The 14,256-nt window shown below is 40.0% G+C and overlaps 2 protein-coding genes across 4 annotated transcripts in view; one reads left to right on the plus strand and one right to left on the minus strand.

Annotated features, from left to right (window-relative positions):
- Nucleotides 1-14,256, plus strand: part of LOC134867715 (inactive dipeptidyl peptidase 10-like) — a 679,335-nt gene that overhangs the window by 330,214 nt on the left and 334,865 nt on the right. The window lies entirely within an intron of this gene.
- LOC134867426 (inactive dipeptidyl peptidase 10-like) overlaps nt 1-14,256 on the minus strand; it is a 237,865-nt gene that overhangs the window by 2,405 nt on the left and 221,204 nt on the right. For both annotated transcript variants that reach the window (XM_063887980.1, XM_063887979.1), the window contains exons 16-25: nt 14,053-14,174; nt 13,594-13,641; nt 13,169-13,267; nt 7,746-7,815; nt 7,438-7,632; nt 5,312-5,366; nt 5,123-5,222; nt 4,255-4,313; nt 2,073-2,145; nt 1,592-1,665 (exon numbers count right to left, since the gene is read on the minus strand). In XM_063887980.1, coding sequence (XP_063744050.1) covers nt 1,592-1,665; nt 2,073-2,145; nt 4,255-4,313; nt 5,123-5,222; nt 5,312-5,366; nt 7,438-7,632; nt 7,746-7,815; nt 13,169-13,267; nt 13,594-13,641; nt 14,053-14,174 — 895 coding nt within the window. The remainder of the gene's footprint in view (nt 1-1,591; nt 1,666-2,072; nt 2,146-4,254; nt 4,314-5,122; nt 5,223-5,311; nt 5,367-7,437; nt 7,633-7,745; nt 7,816-13,168; nt 13,268-13,593; nt 13,642-14,052; nt 14,175-14,256) is intronic.

The following is a 14,256-nucleotide window of genomic DNA, read 5'->3' on the forward strand; positions in this document are numbered from 1 at the left end:
ATGTAGAAGTCTATGAGAAAATGTCCCTACTTTCTCACTTGATCTATCACCACAGAAACACTTTTTCCTGACAAGTTTGTGGTCTTTTTCAATTCGGCACAATGTTAATATCTTAAAATATGGTCCCATTTAGAGAAAAATGAATAACAAAGAAGGATGTGTTTAGGAAATGGCTACCTTAAGGTTTACTAACGGGGGTTGTTCAGTTTGGGTGCCATAACCCTTTCATAATGTGATTTCACTTCATGAATGATAAATGTAACATTGAAGTTATTTAATTGGATTTCACTGTATGATACTTAATCTTTAAATCTTACATTCTGTTATTGTACATTTAACTCTGTTTACATCTACATAGAATCCTGCATCGACTTTCAACATTCCATTCATCATTTAGCTTATTGTATTTATTTATTTCTGACATGTATATACTTCATCTGCACTACTTTTAGAAACAGAACCTGCATAACCTTCTATTTTACTCTAATGTAAACTACTGTTTCATTTTGAACTCTTTTTTAATTTTCTTATTTTGTCTCATGTCCTTTTATAATATGTTGCATTGTGGGACGGGCTCAGGACGTAAGCTTTTCATAGCCATAACTACACTGTAGCTACTGTGCACATAACAATAAAAAACCCTTGAACCTTGAAGTTGGTATTTAAAAATCAATGTGGAGATGGAAAAGAAAGACTTTGCTAAACTTTGGGCTTTAAAAAGTGTAAGGGGCTGAGAGGAAGGGTAGTTGGAGGCACCTATATCCTTAACAGGTGGCTCCACCCTCTCCCAATCAGCAGTATTTGGAGCAGGTGTGAAGACCTACACACCAGGTACTAATCACTCCCTCAAGGGAGACAAAGGAGACAGAGAAGCTCAGTTACTGTTGGCACACGAATGGAGCAGGAAGCACCCTCTCTGAGAACAAGTTTGGAGAGCTGGTAAGTCGGTTAGCGGCCCAGCTACCTTAGCCTTGGTTTTGAAAGGTATTTCGAGTTGAGTGAAAATAAAGCCTTTTTTGATTCAATCACTGCCTCCGTTTGGTTTGCTGCGCTACCACTTTCCTCTTTTGTCGGCCCAGTCCTGTTACAAAAGGTAGTCCACACAGCAATGGACGAAGTGACGGTGACCATGTTTACTTCCTGTCCGTAAACAGTCATAACTTAACAGAACAACATCCGCCAAGCAGCACATTTAAAGCTCGTTAAATATGAAAAAAGGTCTGTGTCTTGTTTGCCAAAAACAGTTGCCTGACTACCAGCATAGACTATAGGAAGCTGCGTGTATAGTGGTGTATGTTGCGTTCGGACAGAGCCGGGCTGACTATATTTTTGTCCCTGACCCCAGAGGCTACAGGCCCCGAACATATACTCCGTGTAAAAGCAGAGGTCAGTCTCAGGGCCAAGTATCTGTTTATCTGTTCTAAATATGCAGATTTTTGTTCCACTCCAATATATCTTTGACATATATGTTGAGATCTTCATTCTTGTTTTTCTTTGCAGATAATTAAGGAGCCAGATAAATAAATAGGTATAAAAGGTTCAACAGCACGGTGTCTCTCGTGATGTCCCTCAGAGAAGAAAGCAGCCTCACCTGGAGAGTGTAGTTCACATTTAACGCTGACAGCAGTTTGACCAGCTCAGCAGAATGCTGGAAATGAACGGTGGCTGAGAGAGACAGAAAATTCAAATAAGAATGTGACCAGGCATGACACAAAAGCTACTCAGTCCATTACACCCCCACAGTTGGGAGGTAAATGAACTTGCTCAGCAAATGTAATGTCACATTAGCTTTCCACATTCACCAACCAATGCAAAGAAAGAATCATTGTACATGAACATGTTCCTGTATAAGATCCTACTACACATTCCTAGCAGAGATTCAAATGCATATAGTAAAAAAACAAAACATGCTAGGTATATGTTCTTAATTTCCAATACAGTGGGAGGCCAAGAACAGTCATTTCTAAGCTGTTGGACAAACATTGAATGCCACAAAGAAAAAAGTCCATCACTAGAGTTATCCTGCCAATAAACGCAACATACATCCACATATCTGATGTATTGCACCTCACCATCTGCGGTGCCGTGGATGATCAGAAACTTCAGAGGACTCGATGCTGTGCTGTTACTGAGCAGACTGGAGATCTGCCGGTGACAGAGGACAGGAGAGTGAGCTTCCTCTGACAAAACACTGTCTCAACAACATCCAATTTCATTTACTCTAAGCAAACCTCAAGATATGGTGTTATATTAAGGGGGTAAACAAAGAGTATCAGGTTGAAACAAATCTAATCTGTTAACAAGATCAGTTCCAGTACTGTACATGAGCTGACAAAGCAGGGGAATTACTTATCAGTTGAAACAGATGTGGAAACAGTAACACCCACAAACATCACACCTTTTTCTGGTGTATTTTAATGTAAAAAATCGAAAGGTACAAATAAATACTCATAAACTTTAAATTCCAGTTTTTTCTATTTTCATTGATGATAATACATTTATTTTATTCACGCTTTTTTGGGTGTTCAAAGTCGCTTTACAGAGGTAGATAAAAAAGAAAGGTTTCCACCTCCATGCTTGATGCTGGGGATGGTGTTCTTCAGGTAATAGTCAGCATGTCTCTTCCTCCAAACACGACATGTCGAGTTGAAGCCTGAGATCTTGATGTTGGTCTCATCTGACCTCATCACCTTCTCATAAGCCTTCTCTGAATCATTCAGAGGTTCACTGGCAAACTTCAGACGGCCTGTACATGTTCCTTCTTGAGCAGGGGACCTTGCGGGCGCTGCAGGATTTTAATCCACTACGGCGCAGTGTGTTAGCAATAGTTTTCTTGGTGACTGTGGTCCCAGCTGCCTTCAGATCATTAACACGTCCCTCCTGTGTAGTTATTGGCTGACCCCTCACCTTTCTCATGATCTTAGATGGTGGAGCCGCAGATCGAGGGCGATTGATGGTCATTTTGTGCTTCTTCCATCTTCTAATAATCAAACCAGTTGTCTCTCTCTCACCAAGCTGCTTGCTGGTGGTCTTGTCTTCTATTCCAGTCTTGTGCTGGTCTACACTCTTGTCCCTGATGTCCTTAGACATTAGTTCCACCATGATCACAAGACCTGTCTCTGGTCTGGCCCTCGGTGGAGAGGTTGTAATCAGATTTATTGACTGTGAATAGGTGTCCTTTATCCAGGTAAAGAGTTGACCTCAGGAGTACTTTCTTAAAGCGAGAGGACTTGTTCAACCGTGCGTGGGACACAGAATTCTGGTTGGTTGCAAGCAGATCAAATACTTATTTCCCACTATTAAACTCAAATCAATGTATATCTTTTTTTTAATATACATTTCTGGATTTTCTTTTTGATATTCTGTCTCTCACTTTTAAAATAAACCTACCGTAAAAAGTATAGACATTTAGTTTCTTTGTAAGTGGGCAAACTTACAAAATTGGCAGGGGATCAAATACTTATTTCCTTCACTGTATAAATAAAGTTATGTATAATGTGCTAACTGCAGTTTTACAAAATGTATTCAATTATTAATTATCATTCAGTTCGATGGTCATTTTAATTACCTTTCACCTTAACATCTATTGATGATGGTTATTATAACGTTTCACTCTTTAACTAAAACCTGATCCTAGTAAAATATAGTTCAGACTAAGTTTTACCAGCTAATTACAAGATCTAATTTATCTAAATATCCCATCTTATTTCATGAAATCTTACCAAGCACATCTTCCCTTGTTCTACTGGCAGATCTCTTACTTATTACAAGTGATGACACCTTGTTTTCATAATTTGGGTCTTTTGAGCAGCATTTTGCAGCGACTAAGATGTTATTGTATGCAGCTGTCCTTTCAGAGGAGACACGTTGACCTGTTTCAGGCATGAAACAGCAAATGTGAGTGTGTGTGAGAGGAGAATGATCACCACACTGCAAGTTTCACTACCCCCCCCCCCCCCTCGCACAATACCCCTCATATGAATGAAAATAACAGGTGTGACTGAAATGGCCTTAGACCCCCTGCTTTGTGCCGGTCTCACAAATAATCTCATCTCCTGCGTCTCATTTACATGCTGCCTGCTCTGATGAAGTGTTCACACCCATCTAGTTTGCATTCAGATGTAGGAAGTACACTGCGTGAGTTCTGAACACATCCGATTCAAGCAGAGAGAAGAATGAATAAATGAATGCATTCTATCTGTTTACTCGACATGCAGCACTTATGCTTTTGTGGAAATAGCAGCATGTTCTTACTTGGTATTTGTGATCTTCTTTCGCTGGGAAGCCAAAGTATTTCTCAGTGTGGGCCGACCCTTTATGAAAGGAAACACTGTGAGTATGGAGAGCAGGGTGTTGTAATTCCTTCACTATTCCTTCATTCCATGTCTTTGAATATCATCTTCACTTTACATTGGACATTGAGACAAATAGTATTTGCCATATGTATGTGATTAATGTAGCTATTCATCAGCCTACTTGGGTTTATTTGACATTCTTAATCAGTTGTTTACTTTGCAAATCAAATCCAATGACTCAACATATAGCCTGAGTTTGATGAGAAAGAATCAGCATTGATGACCAGATATGGAGTAATTGTGTTTACTGGCTGTTTGGACGCCCTTGTAACCCTGTTCCCTACAGTATTAAGTTCCCATACCTCAAAATGGCATTCTTAATTAGGTTTGAGGGGATTGTATTTGCTCACTGATTACCATTGCAGTTTTAAACAGCTGGTTTATGTTGTGAATTGACCAACTGAACTGCTTTAGTTAGATTTGTGCCTTGAATAAGTGTGTTTGTTCCATTGTTAAGCTAACAGACGAGACAACAACAGCTGTTTCCTAGGTGAGTCCTTGTGTGTCCCATCCATCCATCCATCCATCCATCCACCCACCGCAGTCTCTACTAAGGAGACTTCTTCTCACTTTGTATTTGTGATAAATGTAAAACAATCGTACACTGGGAGAAAATATGTTTTCCCTTGAATCATAATTGCTGTTTCGATGTAGGGGGACGTCATTTTTCAAACCCAGGCCGACTTATCAACTTTGGATTAGCACCATGTTGTAATCTTTGTTAAACTGTAAGGTCAGGACTGTAAGTTCTGATCGCTGCAGCATACCGTAGAGTCTCCAGTTAGTGATGGGAGCCACAGCGATGCCACACTGGAACATGGAGCTGTGTGAGAGGAGCAGGAGAGAGGACAGATATCCTCCGTACGCCTGGAGCAAACAGAAGACGGCTGCTTTAACAAAGGAACATCATACATTTGATCTGGTTATTTATTCATTCCATTCAAGGGTACTGTTACCTTTCCATATACTCCAACTCTGTTGCCATCGATATAGGGAAGTCTGACCAGGTGCCTAAAAATGTAGAGAGGGTTAACCACAAAGCAAAGAGAAAAATTCCTGAGTCTACACAGTAAAGACTTCCCTTGCCAAAAAAGTCCCTGCCTTCTAAATACTGAGATGTTCATTAACCTTTAAATTAAGACGTCCTGTTAAAGTTCAATAAAGTTAAAAAATGAAAGTTGTATCGATGTCCAGGAAGTTTACCTGACCATTCCTGGAGGTTCCAACAACGTCGATATATGTTGTTAAATGATGGGACCTATTCGACTATTTTTTAGGTTTGTTTTGCACAATTTTACCAGCTTAAAATGGCTTGTTTCACATAGGGCAGAAAGCCTTATGGAAAAATGTTGTATTTCACCCTTTTTATCAATGTCTTTTCTTTTAATACTTGCTCTTACAAACAGAAAAACTTGAAGGTCAAGTGTGCAGGATTCAGAGTGAAAAACCCTATGGTAACTCCATTTTGATTATATATCATAATTGATATTGAAAGGATTATTGTTATTATGATTTTTATTTGCCCTCTTTGAACGTTAATTTGACCCCAACAACATGTGTGAAAACTCAACAAATTTCAAAGAACTGGTGAGTCTGTAGGAGGGGTATGAAAAAACGTACAGGAAAAACGCGAAGTATTGTGTTTTTTGCCCTTCGTAAAAATCCGATCGACTCCAAACTTGGAAAGTAGAGTCTTGAGACCTAGGCGATAAAACGATATCCAATACATTTTTTTATCGTACGCCGTGGTCGCAATGTGGCGCCCATTTTCACGTTTGTGCGATACTAGGTGATCCCTCGCCATGAACAGCTCTACGTCAAATCGGGCATTTCAAAATGTGGCGTGTCCATGGCAATGCATCCCTCGCCATAAAACACGATGTCGCCGTGACTCCAATGTACATGGTCCGATCGCCACCAAACTTCACATGTATATCACCGGTCCATGCCTCATCAGATCTACATCAAATCAGAGGTGTCCAAGACCCGCTCATCGCTACTCGCATCTTTAATTTACATTTGTATTCATCTTTGTTCAGTCTTTGGCAACAACTCAAATTCCCCTGCAGGAATCAATAAGGGCTCATCACATTTGAAATACTGCGTAGCAGTTTCAATCACTAAGCATCTTATAGCCTTATCCACATGAAGCAAGTGTAAGAGAAATCTATATGTACAAATTCAAAAGGCCCCAAATCAGGCTGCTACAGTATGTGAGAGCAGCTCTATCCATCAGATAGGAGTCATCAAGTACAACCATCAACCAACTCACAACCTGTGAGTCATCAGCATCAACACTGGGCTTAAGTGAGCCATCTGCTGCAGAAACCCAGGATTGAACCAGGTTCCTTTAGATCTACAGTCAAACACTCTCCTAAATGAGTTATTTCGGGAGAATAAAAGGCAGAAATGGACTACATGTGTAAAACTAAGCAACATATCATAAAAATATCAGACTTTTCAGAAAGTACAACATTCGCATAACTACTAAAGAACATTTGAGACTGCACTTAGCTTTCAAGGGTAAGGGGTGAATCTATACGTGCAACTTCAAGGCCACAAATCAGGCCACTATGTGTGAGCAGAAAAATCAAACCAACCTGGAGACATCAAGCGTAACCGTTAAGGAAACTCATCCCCAAAACTCAGCTACCTGATACTGTAACCTGAGTCTAACAAAGGACCATTGGATATTTGGTATAATCATCTACCAACATGAGCAACTTGTCCCCAGAAGTTTGTTAATTGCAACTGGAACCCAAGGCAAACCAGGGAGCTTTAGATATTTGTTCAGACGCTCAACCAACTCTCAACCTAGGAGTCATCGAGTATAATTATTGAGGTACTTAGTCCCTAAAGTAGTGGACCGGCTGCCAAAAACCAGGGTTTGAACCAGGGACCTTTTCTTTTCAGTGTAGCGCTCTCCCAGCTGAGCTATGTTGGCCCTAATGCCACAATATGGTGGACTACAGGAGTAAATTACGCAACATATCAGACAAATATCAGAGTTTCCAGAAAGTATTACTCCTGCTTCAGTGAGAAGGGCCACAGGAAAAAAGTATCCATTTTTTGAACAGCTTACTCTAGAGCTGTGATCTGGTCCTGAACGTCCACAGTCCCCAGTCTCTGGTGGACCTCCTGCAGGACCCGCTGACCCTGGAAGCCGCTGCCCCGGCCGTCCAGACGAGCCACAATGACGCTGTCTGAGCTGACCAGCACCGAGTCCCAGCCCAGAGAGAAGCGCTCGCTCACCGCCTGACCACCTGGGGCGCTGTTTCTGTGGAGGGACAGGAAGAGGTTACAGTCAAGCAGGACATAAATACAAATCTTAATTTAATACATGAGTACCAGTAATGTGCGTTATTTAGGAATGCATTTAAAATGACATACACAATCAGCAGAAGAGGATGCTCCAGGGATTCATCCAAAGCTATTGGAACAATTAACTCCAGACGAAGCGCTGCAAAACACAAGTCATGGTTTTAATATTTTGTCCTGTGTACTGTCAACTAGAACAGTTGAAATTGTTTATTGTGAACCACAGATCAGCGGCTTAAATGTATCCAAATGCTGCGGACAAATGCTAGAACATTTAGCTTATCGTATTTTGACTTACAGTGTTTATGCTGGGTCTCTCAAACATCATAAGAGGATTTTTTTTTCAAACTTTATTTTGTTATAGGCATTTATAGCCTAGAGTGTATATTCAGGACTTGTAACATATGAAAATGAAATAAAACTACAGCTTATTATAACAAACTGACATTACTACACTAAACACGTTTTTTTAGGCTGTAACTTTATTATGTTTTGAACTACAGTACATTTTGGATTACAATAATCCTACACTTAAAGTGATCATTTTGATGAAGAGGTTTCCACTATATATAACACATGATTGTCTCATAACTTAACATTCAGTTCAGAGGGATATTCTATAATGAAGACGAGTCCGAATGTTATGTTGTTTTGGACTTCATGTTATTCACACGTTGATGTGATGTGAGAACCGGTGAGATAAAGAAGCAGTCAGGGGGTAGCTGCCGGAGGTGTTAACTGGTGTGAACCAGTTTGAATTGTTTATTTCTAATCCTTTAATTTTTCTTTTTTTGAAACTTTAATTTTTATTAGGATTTTTTCATTTATATACATTTATACACAGTAAAACACAAACAAAAACATGTCCATTAACAGCTTATGAGTCCATTCATCCAGTCACAATGCAACACTTCTGTCCTGTTCAGTTGTCTATACTAGTGGTATCACCCCTCGCCCCTTCTGTAATCCTTCCATTTCTCCCATTTCAATTTAAACTGTCCCTCCCGCATTCTCAAGGTATGTGTGAACCTCTCCATGTCATAGATCTCCTCCACAATGCTCAGCCACTGTTCTTTAGTTGGGGGGTCTACCTTATACCAGGCCCTTGTAACTGCCTTCCTGGTAGCCACCAATAATACTTTCACCAGGTATCTATGTTCTCCTTGTACATCCCCCTGTGAGATGTTCCCCAGATATAATACCAAGCATGTCTTTGGTATCTCATATCCAAGTATCTCCCTCAGCACCCTCCACACTCCCTCCCAATATCCATCCATCTTTTGGCAGTTCCAAAACACATGCGTATGGTCTGCCTCCTCTTGGCCACACAACCTCCAACATGATTTCTGATCTGGTGTGTATCTCCCCTTAATCTTTGGTGTAATGAAAAACCTTGCAATGTTCTTCCATCCAAATTCCCGCCATACCCTCGAGCTAGTGGCTGAGTGTTGGACCTTGCACACATTATACCAGTCATCTTCAGTTATTTCTATTCCAAGCTCTTTTTCCCATTTTTCTTTAATATACACAGTTGAATTACCCCCACTGGCACCTAGAGCTTGGTATAGAGCTGAGATTACCCTACAATGTTTCCCTTCATATGCACCTATCATTATTTTAATTATCATATTCTGTTCTTTGGGTTTTTCTAACTTTATCTCCTTGAAATATTAGTCCCTCACCTGGAAATATTGAAATAGTTCGTTAGCCTTCAAATCAAATTTCGCACTTAAAGCCGGAAAACTCTGCATTTCCCCCCTCTCAACTAATGTACATATTGATGTAATACCCCTTTGTGCCCATCTCTCAAACCCCCGATCGCTTATTCTCGGTTTGAATCTCTTGTCGTGGGTTATCCACCTCAGAATCTTCGCTTCGGTCTGTATTTGGTACTTTGTCACTATCAAGTGCCAAATCCCCAAAGTGAATTTGGTTACTGGGTCCAACAATTCCTCTTCCCTCTTAAATAATTCCCTGTCTGTCATTAGTAGTTGTGCTGGGCTGGTCTCTGCCTTCATTTCTATATCCTTCCATCTAGCTATATAATCTCTATTACACCAGCAAGTTACCGCCCTGAGCTGTGCAGCATAGAAATAGTCCTGCAGTTTCGGTACTCCCATGCCCCCTTTGTCCTTGGGAAGCTGCATAGTGTTACATCGGATCCTTGGTCTCCTGCCCCCCCAAATGAACCTGGAAATCCATCTATCCCACTCCATAAACTGTTTCTGTGGTATCATTACTGGCAGAGTTTGGAACAGGTACAGTAGCCTTGGTAACACATTCATCTTCATTATTTCTATCCTTGAACTGAGATCCAGTTGGTGTGTTGACCATCTTCCTATATCCCTTCTAAGTTCTTGATTAATCTGAAGGTAATTTGCAGTATATAACTTACCCACTCCCCGTGTGATGTTCACTCCCAGATATCGAATTGTTTCTGCATTCCACTTAATTTGGGATTTCTCTTCCAACTCTGGTGTCGGGGCATAGTTTATGGCCAAGATCTGTGTTTTGGTAACATTAAGTTTGTATCCTGAGTAATATCCATACTCCTCCATTAGATTCATCAGTGCAGGGAAGGACTCACTGGGTTGCTCCAAATAGGCTACCACATCATCCGCGAACAGCCCTATCTTATGTTCTGTACCGTTCATCTCCACCTCCTTGATGTCTTGGTTCTGTCTAATCGCCTGTGCCAATGGTTCTATGAATATCGCAAAGAGTGTTGGAGAGAGACCACACCCCTGTCTAGTAGACCTTCCCAGACAAAAGGGTCTGTGAGACTACCATTCACCTTGATCCTAGCAGTTGGTTCTTGATATAACGCCTTAATACATTTGACAGACTCCTCATTGAAACCAAACCTTTCTAACACCTTATATAGGTAGGTCCAATTGACACTGTCAAAGGCTTTCACTGCATCTACACTGACTAAAGTAGCACTGTTCTTCGTTCGTTGAGTCTCTTCTACAATGTGTATCATTCTCCTAATGTTGTCCTGTGTCTGTCTCCCTTTAATAAAGCCTGTCTGGTCTTCGTCTATAATGTCATGAATGTCTCAAATCTTTTGAAGATTATTGAAGTGTACATCTTGTAGTCCACATTTAGTACTGATATTGGTCTATAACTGCTACAGTGCTCTTTATCTTTGCCCTCTTTCGGTATGGTCGTGATAATGGCCTCCCTCCATGAAGGAGGGATTTTCCCTTCTTTAATTGTGTGTCTAAATGAAGCCAGCAGCACCGGGGTCAACTCTTGTCTAAAGGTTTTATAGAATTCTGAGGGGAATCCGTCACTACCAGGAGATTTATTGTTTTTCATCCTAAGGATCGCCCTTTCCATTTCCTCCTCTGTGATGTTTGCAGTCAATAGTTTATTCTGCTCTTCCACTATTGATGGTAGATCCAACCTGTCCAGGAAGTCTCTCATAGCCTGTTCGTCCGCCATTGCTGGTTGTGTGTATAAGGATTGATAATATTCCCTAAATGCTCTCTCTATTTCCTCTGGTTCAGTAAGTAATTAATTTGTTTTGGGGTCTCTAATTTTGTATATGGTGTTTGATGCTTGTTGTTTTCTTATACGTCTAGCCAGTAATCTGATCCTTTAATCTATCTATCTATCTATCTATCTATCTATCTATCTATCTATCTATCTATCTATCTATCTATCTATCTATCTATCTATCTATCTCTATCTATCTATCTATCTATCTATCTATCTATCTATCTATCTATCTATCTATCTATCTATCTATCTATCTATCTATCAATGGGAAATAGTATTTATTGGCCCAATGACAAACTGACATGGAAGTGTAGTACCACCGTTTTGCCACAAGTCAAATTGCTTCAATTCTCTTCCTGGGGCTGGGTTTGAACCCCCACAGTACACCTGAAAAGAACTTAGTGGTTGATGTGGAAAAGCCTGTCTGCGTTCAACTCTAAATGACAGTTCTCCCAGGCGACTGTGTTTCTGCTCAAAAGGCCTTTAATCTGTTTCACATTGTTTCTGATTGTCAACACAGATTGGAGAAAGGAGGCCATATGGCGAGCTGTCCCTTCTAATTGAAACAATATACGGCTGCCTTTCTGATTCCAGGTCTGTTTCATAATCAGCTCAAAGAGCTACACCTGTTTATCCCGAATCTGCATATCTGACGTTTAGATGTGACTGACCCTGTTAGTCCAGATGATGGGCGAGTATTCTGCTGCCTCCTATTACTACTGTCACCAGAAGGACAACTGGTTCTAGTTTGCTCCGTACCATGTTTTAAAGAAGCTTGTGGATAGCAAATACAAACAAATGATGTACTAATTATCTATGTATGTCTGTTTTTGCTGCTGGTGAACTTGTGAATGGTCAGTACTGCAGGTGACAAAGGACCAAGGGTTGTATACCTGACAGATAATAGAGGATGTTGAACAGGTGGAGCACTTTGCTTGTCATTGCTGTGTCCCTTCCCATTTTAGCCACAATACAGTTCATGTGCTCAGAACAATAGTTCATCACAGTGATGTGCTCTTCTTGACCTTTATTATTGCCATGAGTTACATTGATGGATAGAGCTGTAGCCCACTAAAACAAATCCTGTTTTTCTGAAGGGGACAACTTCATAAGGGGACATACAGTAATGCTGTGATGAAACCTGTCCTGAACATGAAGGAGATATCATAGATCAGGAGTGTCCAAACTTATTTTACTGAGGGCCGCATACAGAAAAACATACGAAAGGTTTGGCCACTCACAGAGGTGAGGTATATTGCCTCATAATTTAAGTTTGCAAAATCAATCAGATTAAGGTACATTATGCTTGATACTTCAATATGCTTTAAGAAGAAAAACTGTCTACATCACAGCTCTCCATTAATAGGGTTCCATTTATTTAGTTAGCAGCTCATTCCTTAAAACAGAAGCCTCAGATTTCTTATAATAAGGGGAAATATGAAGGGTATATTTGAAGCTTCTTGTGCAAATAAGTTATAAAGCTTTTTTTAAATCAACTAAGATTTGTTTGAAAATGATTTCAACTTTAATTGACTGAATGTATTTGAAAATTGGGCTTATTCACATGTTTACATATATATTTAAGATATACAGTACAATACATGACGGGCCATATTCCATTATACTTTTAGAATTTGCTGCGGGCCAATTAAAAGTGGACTACAGGTGGCATTTGGCCCCCAGGCCATAGTTTGGACGCCCGTGCGATAGATGTTTAGGACTGTTGTTATTAATTGTCATTTGATACCTTTGGAGGTCCTGCTAAATACACGATTCTTCAACTGAGTAATCATTATGTAATTATTCAGCCGTTATAAGACGGGCTGCACTACTGAATTTTAAAATGAAGTTGGTTCTTCAAAGCCCATATAACTCTGTGATGTAGAAGAGAATAAAGATAGTAAAGAGTTGGGTGTTAGAGAAGAAGAAAAGAAGAAGAAAATAAACATATTAAAGTCTTGCATATTCTTCAAGTGATTGCAATGTCTTACCGAAGTTGTTGATTTGTACAATTCTTCTTTCCCACTTTGGCATTCTCCTGTTTTTGAGAGCTAGTCTTAATACTGTGTTCGCCTCAACAGTCTTGTGCTCTGTGAGAAGAGAGGGCCAGAAGAAGGACGACTTTAGTTTGAAGAAAACTGTTAGCTGCAACAATTCTGAATCACTTATTCATTCCATGACCTGCTAACTAAACAGTTAGAAAAATGGTTTGCGAAATGATTAGAAAAAAATGCACAGTAACTAAGGATGTGTGAGCCTGTGTGACGGGGGGGAAGGGTCAGGGTTAGTTTTTACACTCATAAGTACTATAAACCTCTTCTGTTTAAGTCACTACATTTCCAAAAATTAGATGAATTCTCTTTCGGCAAATAATACATAAATATTACTGATGCAATTTGTTAAAAAAAGTACTTACTGTTCATATCACTCAGTCTGTGAAGAGTAGTTTTGGGTATTCCAGGTCCTGGAGGGAAAAATACACAAGGTCATAAAATTAAACTTTATCACACATGTTATGAAGTGTTTCTAAGACAGTGTTCCTGAACAATCTACAAATAAGAACATATCATAAATTGATGAGGTAATAGGCTGCAGACTGTACATTTTAAAGGAATGATCATGCTCTGTTAGAGCTCTGTCCTATGAGAGTTACAGAGATCATTTGTTTTAAAAAAAAGCATTTTTTCAGCTGGTATGAATAAATACATGTGATACACCGAATTAGCTTAGCAATCATGAAAAATTAAGGAGACTCATACAGAACGTAATAAAGTTTATTGAATAATGAGATGACCTATGTGAGTGTGTTTAAAGTGAACACAAGCTGCTGTGAGTGTCCCACAGTGATGATGTCACAGCTGGTCACAGTGACTACCTCTGCAGTTCAGCAGGACGTGCTGATGCTGGGGGCTGATGGAGGCATCGTAGTATGAGCACTTTGATTTGAAGACAGAGCAGGAGAGGCATTCTTTATGAAACGGATCCACAGCGGAGACACTGTGTGAGGAGGCGAGAAGCTGATTAAAAAGTTCTGACACAATCAGTTTGATTCTAGCCTGCAAGTGAAGACAAACTTAAT

This window comes from Eleginops maclovinus, chromosome 7 (genome assembly GCF_036324505.1).
Source record: "Eleginops maclovinus isolate JMC-PN-2008 ecotype Puerto Natales chromosome 7, JC_Emac_rtc_rv5, whole genome shotgun sequence".
NCBI classification, from domain to species: Eukaryota; Metazoa; Chordata; class Actinopteri; order Perciformes; family Eleginopidae; genus Eleginops; species Eleginops maclovinus.